Source organism: Hippopotamus amphibius, chromosome 12 (assembly GCF_030028045.1).
Source record: "Hippopotamus amphibius kiboko isolate mHipAmp2 chromosome 12, mHipAmp2.hap2, whole genome shotgun sequence".
NCBI lineage: Eukaryota > Metazoa > Chordata > Mammalia > Artiodactyla > Hippopotamidae > Hippopotamus > Hippopotamus amphibius.
In genome coordinates this window covers 34,067,719-34,085,636 of record NC_080197.1, presented here as the reverse complement: position 1 = coordinate 34,085,636, position 17,918 = coordinate 34,067,719, and the positions used below count along the sequence as shown (strand labels likewise).

General features: G+C 45.4%; 2 protein-coding genes and 1 long non-coding RNA gene across 5 annotated transcripts in view; 1 reads left to right on the top strand and 2 right to left on the bottom strand.

The window, feature by feature from the left end:
* Positions 1 to 7,134, bottom strand: part of DTD1 (D-aminoacyl-tRNA deacylase 1) — a 118,107-nt gene extending 110,973 nt beyond the window's left edge. Inside the window, exons 1-2 of one of the 3 annotated variants that reach the window (XM_057703283.1) lie at positions 6,916 to 7,134; positions 1,179 to 1,269 (exon numbers count right to left, since the gene is read on the bottom strand). In XM_057703283.1, coding sequence (XP_057559266.1) covers positions 1,179 to 1,269; positions 6,916 to 6,958 — 134 coding nt within the window. In that variant the 5' untranslated portion in view covers positions 6,959 to 7,134. The remainder of the gene's footprint in view (positions 1 to 1,178; positions 1,270 to 6,915) is intronic. The other 2 variants (XM_057703284.1, XM_057703282.1) reach the window with 2 other exon arrangements.
* LOC130833545 (uncharacterized) lies at positions 6,497 to 9,204 on the top strand. The gene is made up of 3 exons (XR_009048494.1): positions 6,497 to 7,124; positions 7,541 to 8,606; positions 8,719 to 9,204. It is a non-coding gene; the product is annotated as an uncharacterized LOC130833545 (long non-coding RNA).
* A 1,617-nt stretch (positions 9,205 to 10,821) lies between these two features.
* Positions 10,822 to 17,683, bottom strand: SMIM26 (small integral membrane protein 26). Its single transcript, XM_057700820.1, has 2 exons — positions 17,531 to 17,683; positions 10,822 to 16,594 (listed from the first exon to the last, which is right to left on the bottom strand). Exons 1-2 carry the CDS (start codon positions 17,646 to 17,648, stop codon positions 16,428 to 16,430), a joined length of 285 nt encoding a protein of 94 aa, XP_057556803.1. The 5' UTR covers positions 17,649 to 17,683; the 3' UTR covers positions 10,822 to 16,427.
* Between the last annotated feature and the right edge of the window lie 235 nt (positions 17,684 to 17,918).

The following is a 17,918-nucleotide window of genomic DNA, read 5'->3' as shown; positions in this document are numbered from 1 at the left end:
CCCTGGCAAGGAAGAGGAAGAGGACTGGGTAGCGTTTATAGGTCAAACTTGAGATGAATGACAAAGAGCTACCTCCGTGAAAGCTACAATTCCACCATGTGAAGCCCCCTTTTCGGATGATGCTGAAGACACGTTCAAAGCCTGAACTAATACTCTTTCGCTGATGCCTTACACCAACACCCTCTGCAGGAGGCGCTATTCATCACCCCTTCGCCACAGCCGGGGTCTGCCTTATGCTGAGGCATCTCTCTTAACCACCAAGTTAGGTACTAGCTCTCCATTTTGTGAGAGCCAAAGAGAGATTCAGACCAGGGCCCCAGCTTTTAACCACTACACCACTCCGCTGCCTCTCTGCGTAGCCAGGGGACAGCTATTAAAATACCAACATCCATGAGTGGTATTGAACCGTCCTTACCAATCATCCACACCCTCAGCAGGAACTTGATTCCAAGTTTGGTTTTCAACCTAATACAAAAGGGACAACGGGGTGCTCTTGCACGTAGGCTCTGGGCACCAGGGGCAGAAAAAACAGATCCAAGCATCTGTAGCATGTGTGCAAAGTGGTGCTGGGGGAGAGGGAACGTGAGGAGGGGGAGGCTGCCTGTACCAAGGGCCAGTCAGGCAACAACAATGACAAACCTCCCACCTTAGTAAAAAGAGCACTGGCTTAGGTGCTCACGTGGCCTAGGTTCGAATCTGGAGTCAGGTTTTTTGCTACGTACACATGCATGACCTTCAGCAGGTAACGTGACCTCTCTGAGCTCCAGATCCTGTGTGCGCACTGAACAATGGGGCACTCTTAGCATGTGTAAGCAGCGCCCAGATCACACTGCTCAAAGCGAAAACAGAAAACATCCATATGAAAAGAGGCTCCATTTTTGCATTAAGAGAATGGTTCGAGGCTTTGGCAGCAAAGAGGGACAAAGGCTAAGCCTGCTCCCGCCCTGTCGCTGACTTAGTGGGTGACGGCTCTTCCTGGCTCTCCCCGTCTGGACACAGAGATAACCATACTGCATCAAAACGGCCATGGAAAAAAGTGACAGAGCCTCACTTTATGGGAGCAAAATACTATGGAAGTTCCATATATGTATATAATTTATATAAATAGCTAGCCAGCCAGCTAGATGACCAGCACGCATCCCAGCAGAACGGCAGTGATGCGGAAATCTGCCTCTTACATGTGCTCCAGCTCCTTCTGCGTATCTTCCAGGGAAATACCCAGCAACACGCAGATGCCCCGTCCAATGGCACTTATTTGCTCTCCGCCAACTGGAAAGGAAACAAAAGGGAAAAAAAGACTCAGAACCAAACAGGTGCCATAAAACACATTTGAGGATCCACAGGAAAGTTTAAACACTGCACATACTTCTCGTAACTCCTTTGGCAAAGGCAGTAGGTACTGAAACATGAAAGGGGTTACGTCAATGAAGTGTGACGATCATACTTTGTCCATTCTGATTTTACATCTGGAATGAATAAGCTGTGAACAACCATAACGCAGGACTTTCGGGCCATGTTTTCATCTGTGCTACCTTGGTTGAGACACCTGAAACTTTCTATGAGTTTGCCCATCTGTAACAATAGAAGTTTTCCTCCCCAGAGAATCCAGCTCAGCTATATTACGAGGGTGAGTCAAAAATTATCCACACTCCAGTTATATTAAAACTTCTGTTGGCCACACTGTCTTATCAGTGCTTTCCATTCAAAGCTTTGTCTCAAAGGAGGTCACCTATAGTCCTAATCTTGCTCCATCGGACTTTCACCTGTTTGGTCCCCTGAAAGCAGCCCTACGTGGACAAAGATTCACCTCTGATGAAGAAGTGAAGACAGCAGTGCATTTGTGGCTTGCAGCTCAGCCTAAAACATTTTTTAATGAGGGACTACGAAAGCTTGTTGACAGATGGACAAAGTGTATTGAAAAGCAAGGAAATTATGTTGAAAAATGATGTTATTTGTCTTTTCTAAAAGTTAATTAAATTCTACAGCCAGAGTACAGATAATTTTTGACTCACCCTCATAATTCTCAGAAAGGAGATGCCTGCTTTTCTTGCAAATCAGCAAATGTGGTAACACAGTACACAGCACAAAATGGAAAACATGTCATAAAAATAAAGGAATGATTTCTCTACCTACTGCAGAAAAGATAAATGTATTATACATAAAAAACACAGTTTAGGGCTTCCTAGGTGGTGCAGTGGTTAAGAATCTGCCTGCCAATGCAGAGGACATGGGTTCAATCCCTGCTCCAGGAAGATCCTACATGCCACGGAACAACAAAGCCCGTGCGCCAAAAAAAAAAAAAAAAAAAAAAAAACACAGGTTAAATGTAAAGCTTCAGGGACTTCCTAGGTGGTTCAGTGGTTCAGAATCTGCCTGCCAATGCAGGGGACATGGGTTCAATCCCTGCTCCAGGCAGATCCCATGTGCTGTGGAGCAACTAAGCCCCTGCACCATAACTATCAAGCCCGTGTGCCACAACTACCAAAACCTGCATGCCTAGAGCCTGTGCTCCGCAACAAGAGAAGCCACCACAATGAGAAGCCCACACACCACAGTAAAAAGCAGCCCCTGCTCACTGCAACTAGAGAAAGCCCGTGTGCAGCAACAAAGACCCAACACGCCAATAAATAAATAAAATAAATTTTAAAAATAAAAAAATGATAGAAATAAAGCTTCAAGTCAGCAAACTTCTATTATTTCCCAGTTTATTAGTAAGGTTGCATTCTAAGCCAATGACCTCCAAGTCTTTTTGAATGATGTACCCTATCCATAAAAAAAGAAAAAAAAACCTCTGAACATAGATTCCTATTCCAAACATCTGCACATGTAGAGCCAAATGTACACTCTACAACCATTAGACAGCATCTCAGTGCTGGCACAGGCCTTAGGCCAAGACACCTCATTATAGTGGTGAGACTAAACCCATGTTTCAAATGCTGATGTTCATAATTTTCAAATTTTTTGGCCAAAGCTCATTAAATTATTGATGTTTGGTTATTTTATCATGTACTGACCTAATGTTCCAATCAGGAGAAGGGTCAGCTCTGCCATTTTCTTGTCATTTGCTTCAGCTGGATGATAATATTTATAAACATACCTGCCAGGTCGCCACTTCCTGCAAGCTCAGGGAAGAGTGAGAAGCCCCTTCCTGCAGGTGTCTGACAAGGGACCATCTGACAGACACCAAGGGCGCACAAGCATCAATGTATTCCTAAAATAACTCTTTTTTAAAAATATTTTCTTATTTATTTTGGCTGGGCCGGGTCTTAGTTGCAGCACACAGGATCTTCACTGCAGCGTGCAGGATCTTAGTTGTGGCACGCGAGATCTTCGTTTCGGCGTGACCACAGTTTGAAGCCGGGCCCCCTGCATTGGCAGCACGGAGTTTTAACCCCTGGACCACCAGGAAAGTCCCTGAAATAACTCTTATTAAAGCTTACCTTCTCATTTTTATGATTTAAAAAACCCAAATATTTTAATATTTTCTTCTGTGCTGCTTTTTTTATAATGAATCATGAGTGACTTACTGTCCTTTGAGCCACTGACTCAAAATCTGAAACAGAAATCATCTAGCCTGACATAAGCAGTAAACAATTGCGGTTGCTTGCTTGCATTGCTTGAGAAAATTTCGGCTTTATTTGTTCTTTAAGGAGGTCAACAGTATTTTCTTACAGTATCAATATATTTTTAAAATTTTCCCCAGAGTATATTTTAAAAACTTAAAAAATAATGATTATTGAACTATGTCCACCACTAAAGTAATGCATATGTAGTACAGAAAATTTTTTAAAAATAAAAGAAACAGGAAAGAAAAAAGAACACCCAAAGACTTGCACGTTAGTATGTTACTGATTTCCTTTTGATATTTCCTCTATTCATAGATTTTACTTCATATTTGTTCTCAACTATCATAATAATACTGTATATAAATTTTTGTGTCTCATCTTTTAACATTGCATTAGGATTTTTCCACATTATGAGCTTTTCCTAAACATCTTTTAATAGTTGCATTCTATCCATGGACGGATGAACTATCCTATTTGCCTGGATAAATGGCTTATTTTAAATTTTTCACTTCAATAAGTAACACTGTGCTGAAAATCTTCGCACACTAAAGTTTTTTTAATAGACTTTTGTGTATAGAGCAGTTTTAGGTTCACAGAGGAACAACAGAAGGTACAGAGATTTCCCACATATCCCTGGCCCCCACACACACAGTCTCCCCCATTACCAAAGTCCCCCTCCAGATGGTACACTTGTTCCAAATGATGAACCTACACTGACACATCATTATCACTCACAGCCCACATCAGGGGTCACTCTTGGTGTTGTACATTCTATAGGTTTGTACAAATGTAATGCCACGTATCCACCAAGACAGTATTGTACAGAGTAGTTTCACTGCCCTAAGGATCCTCTGTGCTCCACCTGTTCACCTCTCTAAAGCTTTCTCTATAATTGGGATTATCTTAGAATAGATTCTCAAAAGCAGAATCTCTATTTGAAGTGATTCAAATCACTCTTTGAATAGTTTCAACATTTTTATCATGTGGTATTGTCCTAATATGAAACAAATGATGCACCAAAGCCTTGAGAGGACACAGTTCGCTCTCTTATTTTGGAGAAGTTTTGTACCTCCTTCAGGCAGAAGGAGAATTAGGAGGTTAGCGGGATGTTTTATTATTGACAAACAGATTTCCAAGGGAAAAAACTTGAAAATCACCATTTCAGACAAAAGGTCACAAGCTAGAAAAGACCTGAGCTATTTTATTTGGTCAACGTTTATTTGATGTCATGTATTGGCATCACCCAAGACTTCTTTTCTGAGAATTCACCAGCTCACAAATTAACACATTCAAACCCAACCAATCTCTTCCCAACATTCTATGATTCTATTCAGATTTCAGCTCATAAAGCTGAGTGATTCCATCTGTGTACCCACAGGAATATGTTTGAAATGTTCTGTCATAGTTTTTAAAATTAGATTATCACAGTAACCCGGCTAAGGCATCAAATGTGCCTGACCAGGCTCATAAAGTGAGTCTGCCAAGTAATATGTGACTCCTAATGCTCTACTCTGTCCCACCCATAAAACTGGAAGTGACATGTTAGAACCTTTGAAATAAAATGTCATTCAAGAAAAGCCACATGGGAGTGAAGCCAATCACATTCTAAAAGACTCAGAAAACCTCTCTCCATTACAATTCAATAGAAGGCATAGCGAACTCAAAGGTGCCTCCAGTACCTTGAGAGAATTCAATCTTATTAACACCTTCCCACAGTTAACACTCTTACCTTTTTTCATACACAGGGCGGTTAATTTGTTGTTTTTAACTAAAAGCATACAATTTAAATAGTAAACTAAGATCATTCAAACTATTCAGCTAATCTCACAGAATCATATTTTTGATATTCCAGAGTTCTCCATTCTGATCAAAACATACATTCTGCAAAGTCTGCTCACTGGTCATGATGACCACATAGAGCAGACTGCAAGATTCTTCTCAAAAAAAAAGCAAAAAAAATCTTTTCATCTATGAATTTTTCCACTTTTAGTAAACGTACATATTAACTAAAATGAAAAAAAAATTTTCTTTTAAAATTCCATAACTGCCACAGCTATACTATTCCCTATTACTCTAGGGCCATATCCAAAACCAATTATCAAAGCAGCTTAGAAATCATTAGCCAGGACTGAAAAGTAGAATCTCGGATCTAAATATATGGTTTTACTGAATTTGATTATTTCTTTAGGGGATTTTGTTGTTTTGTTTTTAGATTTACTTTCCAGGACACAGAAACATACATTTGGTATAGGCTTGAAGGAAAGGATATCTAGAAATACTTGAACTGAAACAATATTAGAATTCTTCCAATAAAAATAGGAAAGACGTATAAAAAATAGAAAACAACGTAAAGTCAGTCATTTGAAAAAATGTTAACACCTTTATTATCTTGGCTTGAGGTTTTTTTCTTAATTGGAGTATAGTTGCTTTATAATGTTGTGTTAGTTTCTACTGTTCAGCAAAGTGAATCAGCTATACCTATACATATATCCCCTCTTTTTTGGATTTCCTTCCCATTTAGGTCACCGCAGAGCACTAAGTAGAGTTCCCTGTGCTATACAATAGCTTCTCAGCAGTTACCTATTTTATATATAGTATCAATAGTGTATATATGTCAATCCCTATCTCCCAATTCATCCCACCACCCCACCCCCTCCGTTCCCCCTTGGTGCCCAAAGGTTTGTTCTGTACGTGTCTCTATTTCTGCTTATCTTGGCTTGAGTTTTTAAAACGACTCCCTTCTACCCATTAATCATCTGGAGCCTTGATGTTCAAACTAGACCACAGTGATCAAGCCATGACTGATGGTTGCCGGGCTCGGTCCACAAGCAACTGGTGGAAAAGAAAAACACCTCATCCTGGATCCTTCGGGTTCCGACCCGGGTCACGTGGGCGGACACGGTCACAACCCATCCCTAGGAGCACCTGTCACGAGCGTGCACCTTATGGGGAGGCAAGCTCCAGGAGCACCGGGACACGGAGAAAACAGGCAAGAAAGCGAAACGCGGGGCAGAAGGCTGGGAGGGGTGCGTGCCCCGGAAACGCTCCCCACGCGCCGTCTGTGCAACACCGCGCGGAAGGGCGGGCCGGGGGATGCTCGGGGGATGCAGGAGGTGCGGCCACCTGCGCCCCGGACTAAAGGAAACCCTGGAGAAGACAACCAGCCGCGGTCACGGCGACCGTAAGCGAAGACGCTGCAGCCCGTGGACAGCGCCCCGGGACGCCGGGGGCTCGGGGCGGCGGGTGCCGGGTTCGCGCGGGGGCGGCGGCGGCTTGAGGGCGGGGGCGGCCGGGCGCGGGGTCAGGGCGGCACCTCCCGGCCGGCCCGGCCCAGCCCCGCCCGACTGACCTGTGACGCTGGCCCGGGTGACGCGCTGCACCACGGCCTTCATGGCGACGGCTGGGGCGAGCGGGGCGGCGCCGCGCGGCTTCCGGCCTCGGGACTCCGCGGGCGGCGCGGCGGGCGGCGCCCTCTGCCGGGGACACCAGGAAGCGCGCCCCGGCCGCTCCGGACCCGCGGGTCGAGCGGCCCGCCCACGTCGGCCGAGCTCAAAGCAGGTTGGTCCCTCCCACCTGAGCGCTCCGTGTAGCCCCGCCCCGCTACAGGCCCCGCCCACTCAGGGTCCGTCCCCGCCCACTCTCGGTCCTGCCCCCCACCACCGCGGATGTACCGCAACCCTCATCCTCGCCCCCACCCCCAGCCCGACTCACCGGTGCCCGGTTTCTTCTCACATCCGCGGCCTGAGAGCCAGTCATCCCTGAATCGCAGCTTTGTCCTGAATCCTAATCCTAATCGTGTGCCTCCTTGCATGTTTCCACTCTTTTGCCCCCAAACACCCCCAAGTTCTTTTTTTTTTTTTTGGCCGCGTTGGTCTTCGTTGCTGCACGCGGGCCTTCCCCAACTGCAGCGAGCTGGGGGCCCCTCCTCGCTGCGGCACGCGGGCCTCTCATTGCAGTGGCCTCTCCCGTTGCAGAGCACGGGCTCCAGGCACCCAGGCCTCAGCAGTTGCAGCACATGGGCTCAGCAGTTGTGCCTGGAGGACTCCAGAGCACAGGCTCAGCAGTGGTGGCGCGTGGGCCGAGCTGCTCCGCACCATGTGGGATCCTCCCGGACCAGCGATCGAACCCACGTCCCCTGCATTGGCAGGCGGACTCCCAAGCACTGCACCACCAGAGCCAGGGAAGTGCCTACCCCCACGTTCTTTTTCCTTTGTTTTCCTGCCTCTGTAGCTCTTCAGAAACCAGATATAAGAGGATCTGCTGCCTAAAATAGCGATTTAATTGTTTAAGTGTTCATTTGACCTAGCCATATCCTGGCAGTGCGCAGATACAGGATTCTGTGATTGTAATTCCTTCTCTAATACTGATATCTGGCCCCTCTCACAGGTTTGTTAGAAGATTTGAATAATAAACACTGTGTAAAAGTGTTAGAAAGCTGCAAAGAACTGTACAAGTGTTACCCTAACAAACTATTATCACTGGTAAAAACAAGCCCCTCTCAAGTGTGTATTCTTACAGCCTAACAGTGCTGGTGGGTGTAGAGGGATGGGATTCAGGATGTTCCCAAACCAACTCGGATCCACTCTACCCTGCTTTTCCTCCGGCACCTCAGAAGTGGCAGTTGGTTTGTGGCCTTTTTGTAACTGATGGTTCATAATTGCCCCTGTGACTGGGCATGGGTGCAGTTTTGTGCAGTCCTGTATAGATTCTTTGTATCTCTTGCTGGAGGAGATGTTTGTCCAGGTGCAAGCACGCAGGTAGAGGGTCCCAGGTCCCAGGTCCTAGCCTTTCTCAACCCAACCCTTCTCTCCTGAAACAGGTCATAAGCCCTCATGTGAGAGGTGCCCTATCTGTACAAGGAGAAAAGGAACAGCCTTATCTCCAAAGACAAAAACACACCAAGAAGAATCTGAATCATCAAGCCTTGCTAAGTCTACTCTGCCTACCACACATTCCTTAGTCTATCATGTTCCTCCATGACTGTTCATGCTTCATCAAACCTAACAACAAAAATTACACAGGTTAAAAAAAATGACACAGGTCTGTTTCTTTGGGTCTTCATCTCCTTATGAAGGTTCTCATGTCATGTGAAACTGAAATAAATTTGTATGCTTTTCTCCTGTTCATCTGTATTTGTCACTTTAATTTTCAGACCCAGCCAGGGACCCCAATAGAGTGAGGAAAACTTTTTCCTCTCCTACAAGAGAAAACTTCAAGTGGAGAACAAGGAACAGCCATTTGGCCAGAAATGACTATACTGCTGTGCTTGAGTGTTAAATACTGCACACTAAATTGCCAAAGATAGCATCACCAGTAATGAGACAAACAGCATGTACTTCTGATATTGCACTGAGAAAGACACTATGTCACTATTGTGGTATTTCTGCCAAAAATGTATAATCTGAATCCAATCATGAAGAAACATCAGACAAACCTAAATTAAGGAACACTCTACAAAATAACTAGAAGGATCCTTCAAAAATGTCAAGGAAAAGACAGTCTGGAGAGGCTCAAGAGGGAGGGGATTTATATGTGTATAAATACAGCTGATTCACTTTGTTGTACAGCAGAAACTGGCACAACAGTGTAAAGCAATTATACTCCAATAAAGAGCTGAAAAAAAAAAAAAGTCTGAAGAACTGTTCCAAGTTAAAGGGGAGCTTTTAAAGAGACAGGAAAACTGAATGTGATACATAAACTGAGTTTTATCCTAGCCAGAAAAAAATAAAAAGAAAGAAGTGCATTATTGGGACAACTGGTAAAAAAATATTTTTTAAATTTTACATTAAATCAACATATCCCAAAACATTTTGATCTCAAGACCCCTATACATTCTTAAAAATTACTGAACACCCCAAATAGCGTATATCTAAAGATTTTTACTTGTACTAGAAATTACAACTGAGAAGAATTGTTAAACATTGACTTATAATACTTTTTTAAATGACAATAAGAAATCCATTATATCCTGACATTAGAGCAATGAGATCATTACTCACCATGAAGCCTCTGGGAAACCCCACTGTATACTCTTGAAAGAATAGGAATGGAAAAGGTAAATATTGTCTATCTATTATTATAACAATAGTTGGAAATCGTAAATCCTCTAAGGAGGATCTCAAAGAACACTTTGAGAACTGCTGGATCTGATAATGGCATTGAATCAATATTAACTTCCTGATTTTTATGCAAGTGAACATCTTTGTTTTTGACGATACATACAAGTACTTAGGGGTAAAGGGACAACATATCTGCAACTCTCAGATTTGGAGAAAAATGATATATACAGAGAAAATCAGGAGCATGATAAAGCAAATGAAGTAAAATATTGACCACTTGGGGGTGTAGGTGAAGGTAACTCATTTCAAAATAAAATGTTTTAAAAATACACCAAAGGGGACTTCCTAGGTGGTGCAGTGGTTTAGAATCTGCCTGCCAATGCAGGGGACATGGGTTCCATCCCTGGTCCAGGAAGATCCCACATGCCACGGAGCAACTAAGCCCATGCACCTCAACTGTTGAGCCTGTGCTGTAAAGCCCGTGAACCACAACTATTGAGCCTGCATGCCTAGTGCCCGTGCTCCTCAACAAGAGAAGCCACCACAGTGAGAAGCCTGCTCACCACAAGTAAGAGTAGCCCCCGCTTGCCACAACTAGAGAAAGCCCACACACAGCAATGAAGACCCAATGCAGCCAAAATAAATAAATAAATAAATCTTAAAAAATATAAAATAAAATTAAAATAAAAAGTAAAAATACACCAAAGGGACTTCCTAGGTGGTGCAGTGGTTGAGAATCCGCCTGCCAATGCAGGGGACATGGGTTCAATCCCTGCTCCAGGAAGATCCCACATGCTGTGGAGCAACTAAGCCCCTCTGCCACAATTACTGAGCCTATGCTCTAGGGTCTGTGAGCCACAACTATTGACCCCATGTACTGCAACTACTGAAGCCTGTGCTCTGCAACAAGAGAAGCCACCCCAATGAGGAGCCTGCGCACCACAATGAAGAGTACCCCGCACTCATGGCAACTAGAGAAAAGCCCGTGTGCAGCAACAAAGACCCAAAGCAGCCAATCGATTGATCCATTCATTTTTAAAAATGTCTATGAAACCCAAAAGAAAGTTTATTCTTTAAAAAAAAAAATACACTAAAACACCAGGATTCTTTTTTTATGTTTATTGAGCTCAAAAAGGTCAACATCAGTAGGCAAGAGTATCCAGCAGCACCTCTTCTGGTGCCTCCTCCCCTCCACACACACTCTCCTTTGTCAGCTAACTTGTAACTCGCCACCCTCGTCATGTTTTTGAATTCCACCTTGTACTATGGACTCTCACATTTTCATTTCCATTCCTGACACCTCCTCTGCGCTGGTGTTTCCAAATGCCTCTTGACCTCTCCACTTCCATGAACCAAGTTAACCGACTGAAAATGGGATTCAGGATTTCCTCCCCTGCCATATAAAAAAGAATTTGGTCTTTGTTCTGGGTTCCTGGCGTGGAGCTTCTAAAATCCTTGGAATTTCCCAAGGGGTAGGAGTGTCCTAATGAAACAATTCAGAGACTTCCCTGGTGGCGCAGTGGTTAAGAATTCCACCTGCCAATGCAGGCAACACAGGTTCAGTCCCTGGTCCCGGAAGATCCCACATGCCTCGGAGCAACTAAGCCTGTGCACCACAACTACTAAGCCTGTGCTCTAGAGCCCCTGAGCCACAGCCAGTGAACCCGTGAGCCACAACCACTGAGCCTGTGTGCCACAACTACTGAAGCCCACGCACCTAGGGCCCATGCTCTGAAAAAAGAGAACCCCAAGCACTACAACAAAGAGTAGCCCCCACTCTCTGCAACTACAGAAAGCCCATGCGCAGCAACAAAGACCCAACGCAGCCAATATGTAAAAATAAATAAGTAAATAAATAAACAATTCAGGATGGGAGCCGGTCACGAGAAAGGCCAATCGTGTGGTTAGAGGGTGGGACTTTGAGGGGGGCGGGCTGGAGACTGAGTTCAGTCACAAGGCAAATGAGTCCGTCAGTCGTGTGCACGAGATGGAATCCCAATGAAAGCTGTGGACACTGAACCTTAGAATTCTGAGCATCCCGGCTGGTAAACACATTGATGAGGAGGGTGCACCCTGGTTCCACAGGGAGACAGCACAGAAGCTCTGCACTGGGGACCCTCACAGACCCCTCCTGATGTGTCCCTTCATTTGGCTAGTCCTGATTGGTACCCTTTATAATAAAACTGTGATTGTAAATATAAGGCTTTCTTGAGTTCAGTGAGTCACTGCAGTAAATTATCAAACCTGCAGCAGCCATAGAAACTCCCAAATTTGTAGCCAGTTGGTTGGAAGTAAAGATGGCTTGGGGATCCCCAAGGTGTGCCTGGCACCTGAACTGAGGGCTGCTCTACTGGGGACGTGCCCTTAGACTCGCAGGATCTGTGCTAAGTCTGGGTGGTTAGTGCCAGGACTGAATTTCAATCCCCCCAAACTCCACCAGCTGGGCCATCCTGATTCAAATAAGGGCTCCACTGTTTCCTCCAGCCATAAGTGACTCATGACTGCTCTTGCCCTCTCCCCGAGTATCTAGTCCATCAATAAACTTCCTTGCTCCCCAAAACCCCACGTGCCCTCTTCTCTCCAGCCCCAGTGTCATCCTGGTCCACAGCCCCATCATCTCTCACCTGCATCTACTACAGCTGCTCAGTGGTCTCCTTACTGCCACTTTTGTCCTCCCCCAATCCATTCTCTATAAGAGATAAAAGTGGTTTCTGTCAATAAAGTCTTTATGTTCCAGACTCTGGTCTTCTTTACATTTCTCAGGTAGTCCACTTGTTGCTACCTCAGGACCTCAGCATCCGCTGGTCCTCCACCTGGAAGGCTCTCCCCACCTTCTTTGTCCATCTTGCCCCTCTCCTTCCTTGAAGTTTCCAGATCAAATACCTCCTCATCAGAGAGAACTTCTCTGACCACACAGATAAAAGTAAGTGTCCTGGTTCCCTGTTATTCTCCATCACTATCCTATGGTTTCCCCCTCATGGTCTTCTGACAAGTTTTCTTTTTCTGGCAACTTCCAATTACCCTAGTGCCCATTAATGTGTTCTATTAGTATCGCGTGTTTACCATTCTATCCTACACATCTAGCACAGTTGCCTGGAGCTCAGATAACATTGCTGAATGAATGTGGTGTGAACTTGATTTTTTGGCTTACATGGTATCATAGGTTTACAGTATGGCCGTGGCTGTACTGAGCATCCCATCCAGACACAATGTGCAGAAGTACAGGAGACTATCTCTTCTTGGTGCTTCCTCTGAAGCTAGGACATCCTGCCCAGACGCCCCTCGAGTTTCACTAGCCAGAATGAGATCACATGACCAGGCTTAACCCAGTCACCAGCAAGAGAGATGGAACCTGCTTCCCATGACTGGCTCAGACAAGAGGTTCTCACCTGGGGCATAAGCCCCTGGGGGGTTACCGGAAATGTGTGCGGGGAGGAGTGTCTGAAGCTGTCGCAGGTCTGAAGATTGTCATTGGCATTTAGTGCTCAGGGAACTTGAAATGCTAAAGCTCTTGCAACACCTGGGGCAAACCACAAAATGGACTGTCACATCCACAGAGTCTGCAGTGCCTCTTGGACCAATCAGGACGGGCCCTCTGGGACTGGGCACCTGACAGGGTGTACTCAGGCTCCGTTATAAAAGAGAAGTGGGATCAGCAGATGCTGGGAAGGCAATTAGCTGGGTTGACCAAGAGGTTGTTTCATTCAGCTCAAAGCCACACTGAACAAGTGATATTGAAAAGGTGTCTTCCTAAATCTTTTCAAGAATCTCCCAAATTCTTGAAAGTGAGATTGCTGGATCAAAGGATGTGCCATTTTCCTTTTTTCTTCTTTTTTTTCTTAATATTTATTTATTTATTTGCCTGCACTGGGTCTTAGTTGCAGCGTTTGGGATCTAGCTTCCTGACCAGGGATCAAACCTGGGAACCCTGTATTGGGAGCGCAGAGTCTTAACCACTGGACCACCAGGGAAGTCCCCCGCTTTCCATTTTGATACACGCTGATAACCTGCTATGCCGAAGAAGCAAGTTACTACCCATGGAAGCCCTACTTTCAGAGGACAGGCCAGTTGTGATGAGCAGTGACTCTCTGGGAAGCCACAGGGAAGAAAGCAGAGTGGCTGGAGGATGGCAGAAGAGGACAGGATTTATCACCAAAAAGAAGGCCTCTCACGTGTATTTTCCAGGAGTAGCCAAGACATTTTCTTCCTAAGAATAACCACATGCGTACAAAGCACTTTCTCATTTGAAAGTCACAACCCCGTCAGTGGACAGGCTAGATATTATACCTCTTCTTCAAAAGACATTGAAGCTCAGAAAACACAGGGGATTTTTCCATCATGGAAAGTTAGGTTCCATTTTTAAAAAGAAATTAATAGCGAGATGTGATTTACTTAGTCACAACTGTAGCGGAGACCCAAAGTCACAGTGGCTTAAACTTCATAGGGGTTCTTTCTTTCATAAAGCCCTGGGCTATGTGCTACTCTATGGGGCTGGAAAACCCAATTCCTCTCCTGTTGCTCTACCGCCCCTTGGGAGTCCTTTTCATCCAAATGCAGACGGACATCAGGAAGGGGGCGCATGCCCATGAGATACATACATCTTAAAAAAAGAAAAAGAAAGAAAAGAAAATCCACTCCCTCTAAATACTGCCAGACCTCAGAATTTCAGGAAACGTTTCCAATTCTGCAAACTCTCCTTCAATGGGTGGTTCCCAGTCTGAACAGACCGTGTTCCAACGGCACCTGCAAGATAGATGTTTGGAATTCTGAAAACCTTTTCCCAGAGGAACATGATAAATTATACGTTGGTTGTCAGATTAGTCCACAAAGGCCTACTGATGCCATGGTTCAGCTGAACTATAGGAATTGTAGCTCCAGGCTGTTTGGAGCCACAATTGTTGTTTTACTGGTTGGTCAGTAGTAAGTGTTACGGAGAAAAAACATGGTCTTAGCACAAGCAGTTGGGGGTTGGGGGTTGAAGTGTTTTAAACAAAAAGGAAAAAATATATATACTCAGCTCCCAGCATTCCTACAGCCAGGCATTCCTCTCCCCGCTCAACGCCCCGGTGGAGAAACCTTCTCTGGGGAAACTGACCTACAGAGGCAGGTATCTTGGTACCTCCAGATGAAAGTCTGGCTTGCTGCCTGGAGTGGACGTTTGTCCTGGTATCCGCCTGCCCAGCATGCTGGGAGCATCCTTCCTACATCTGGGAGACGCCCCACTTTGAGAGTCAACACATCCCTGATGCAGAAGCCAGAAACGCACTTTCCCAGTCCCCTTGGCAGCCAGGGCCCAGGCACAAAACTGAGATCCCGAGGTGAGTGATGAGAGGCAGGCTGCTCTGGGAAGCTGTTCAGAAACTCCCTTCCACCATCCATTGCATGTTGCTTCTTGCTCACGTCTGATGCCAATCACAAAGATCCACCGGGGCGCCAAGACCATTGGCACTGACCCATTCTGGACCCCTGATATCCCATGAGGAGTCTCTGCTGCTGGCATCTAAAGCTGTTGCTTGCCATTGTGGAATCTGTCACTTAGGTTGACTGCACCAAAGCACTGCTCAGGCCACCCACAGGCTGGAACTGACACCAAGAAGAAATGAAGGCAAAGGTCTGAAGCTGACAGTACTGTAGCAGGAACCCAGAAACGCCCCATTCCTGTCCTACCAGGAATCCCTAGTGCTCACAAGGTCCAAATAGCTGCACACAAGAAACACTACCCAAATGGGCAACAAATGCTAGTTTCTAACTGAGCCAGGACTCAAGGATCCACAGAAAGGGAGCCAATACACAAGGAACGGACTCTCACAGAAGTGGAAGCCAGACTGTCCTGGAAAGAGGCGATCAGACTTTGGTACTGTAGCTGCAAAGTGACGTTACTACAGAAACAACAGGGGGGAAACCAGTGTGCAGCGAGAAAGGAAACAAGGCAGAAGAGCCCATGCTCTGGTGCCCACTGCCAGGCCCTCCGAAGACCTCAACATACTCTGCTTGAATTCTGAGCTCTCCATACACATTTCTCTTTTTTTCAGCTGCACCACGCAGCTTGCGGTATGAGTTCCCAACAGGGATTGCACCCATGCCCAAGGTAGTGAAAGCAGCGAGTCCTAACCATTGGACCACCAGATAATTCCCTGTCCATACACATTTTTAACATACCTTTCCTTCTGATTTAATAGTACTTTTGTGACTTTGTTACCTGCAGCGAAATGAGACCAGAGGAGAAAACGCTGCAGCACTCAAGGGCAGGAACCCTGTTGTCCTCACTTTCTACTCCATTTCTAGAATACTGGTAGCCATGCTGGGGTTTAATCTACGCCTGTTGAACAAATAAGGGTATCTGCACTGCTCCTAAAGAAAAGATCGAGTCTATTTAATCCAGGAGTTACAATCTAATTCACAACATATTTAGCAAGCACCCAACAGTGCCCAAAGGGCTGCTCTAAGTCCCAAACTGAACATGGAAATTTCCTGAATCTAACCTTAAAAGGACCAGAAAAGCTGTGTCTGACAACAACATGAAAGAAATATAAGGTTACATGAACTGATTTCAGAAAACCGAGCCTATGGAAGCTCAATACGACATTTCACTTCAATCTTTCACTCCGGTGAGTATAGAAGGACAACTCCTGAATATGCAAATTTACTTTTCTTCAAAGAAATATTTATTGCATATTATCAGTGATTCTATTTTAAAGCAAAATTAAATGTATACACTTTCCAAAAACAGAAAGTGGAAATCAAGGTATCTCTCAAATTTATATGCTGAACCAAAGTCCTGTTTTCAGACTCCAGCTGTCAATCATGATTTTGGTCCAGGGCCACCAGTCCATGATTTCAAATAGTTGATGATCCTGGCAGTAATTGGAACAAAATCTTCTCTATATGTGACAACCGTCTCCACATAAAACCCTTTCCGGGGCTCAGCTAGTTCATTTGTTGAGACATCGTTTTGTTTTATTTCACCACCTTAAAAAAAAAGAAGAAAAAAAGGAACATCTGCATTACTATTATTTATCTTTTTTTAATTGAAGTATAGTTGATGGCTAACTTTTAACTTAGCGTTAATTAGGATTATTAGTAAAGTCTGAAATAAAATAAACTACAGTAAGAATTACCCTCAATCCCATCAAGTTCCTGACACCGTTTTCCTTCCATAAAAAAAAGAAAATTTAAATAATTTTTTAAAAAATGACCACTACAGAGATAAATGTTTTAAAATGCTTAATACTGCACATGTGTACTTTCAGGCCAGTGGTGATCTTCACCACCAAATGTAATCTTTAGCACAGTTTTTATATAAAAAGCTTAACTGAGATACACTTATCATACAATTAATTCATTTAAAATATATAATTTCGTTTTTAGTATCTTCCGATCTGTGCAACCAGCACCAAAATAAAGTTTAGAATATTTTCATCTACAAAAGGAAACCCCTTATTTTATAGCAGTCGCTCCCCACCAACTCCTCCCCTGAAGCCCCAGGTAGCCCCTAATCTAGACGAAGCCACAGATTTCCAGCACATTTCTGAAAGCTGCGGGATCTCCTTTTCTCCCAGCAACTGGGAAGACGCCAATACTCCTTGGCTGGTGGGAGTCCTGGCATCGTTTGCTCGCCGAATGCGACGAGGGCTGATGTTACAGAAGCATCGCCTCTTTAAACCACCGTCCAGGGTCTTTGAAATTCCACCTGGAATCTCACAGATTCTTCAAATCCTGAGAGGGACGGCCTCACTCAATAAACCAGCAAGGATCGGGGAAGAAGATCTAAAAGGTCGTTGCTGGCAGCTCTCGGTCTCTGCAGAGTAAACCTGGAGTCGCGGCACAGCGAAGCCACTCGTGCGACCCCCGGACATGCCCCACGCAAGGCCGCGCGACCGAGGAGGTCCTGCCCGAGCGCCGTACCTGGCGGCATGCTCTTTTTCTTACTCCACAAAATCAAGGAGCCCAGCAGGGTCCAGGCGCCCAGTCCGTAGACCACGGACATCCGCCGGTACCAAGCCAGAGCATTTTCCGGGTGCATGGCGCCGCCGGGAAGACCTCGCTCTTCGGTATCGCGGAGCGGAGGCGGGCCTTCCGGTGGGCGCGTCACCGCCGCTGCCGCCGTCGCCTCCAATGGGGAGTCGCTCCGGGCGGCCGCTTCCTGCGCCGGCCCCGATGCATCCTGGGGCGTGTAGTTCGGACGTCGAGCCCGGCAACGGACTCAGGTGTGGCTCTTGGGGTCCGGAGGCGTCCCTCCTCGGCCGCCAACCGACGACCTTGACCCAGTGATACTTTCTCTCCCACGTGACGG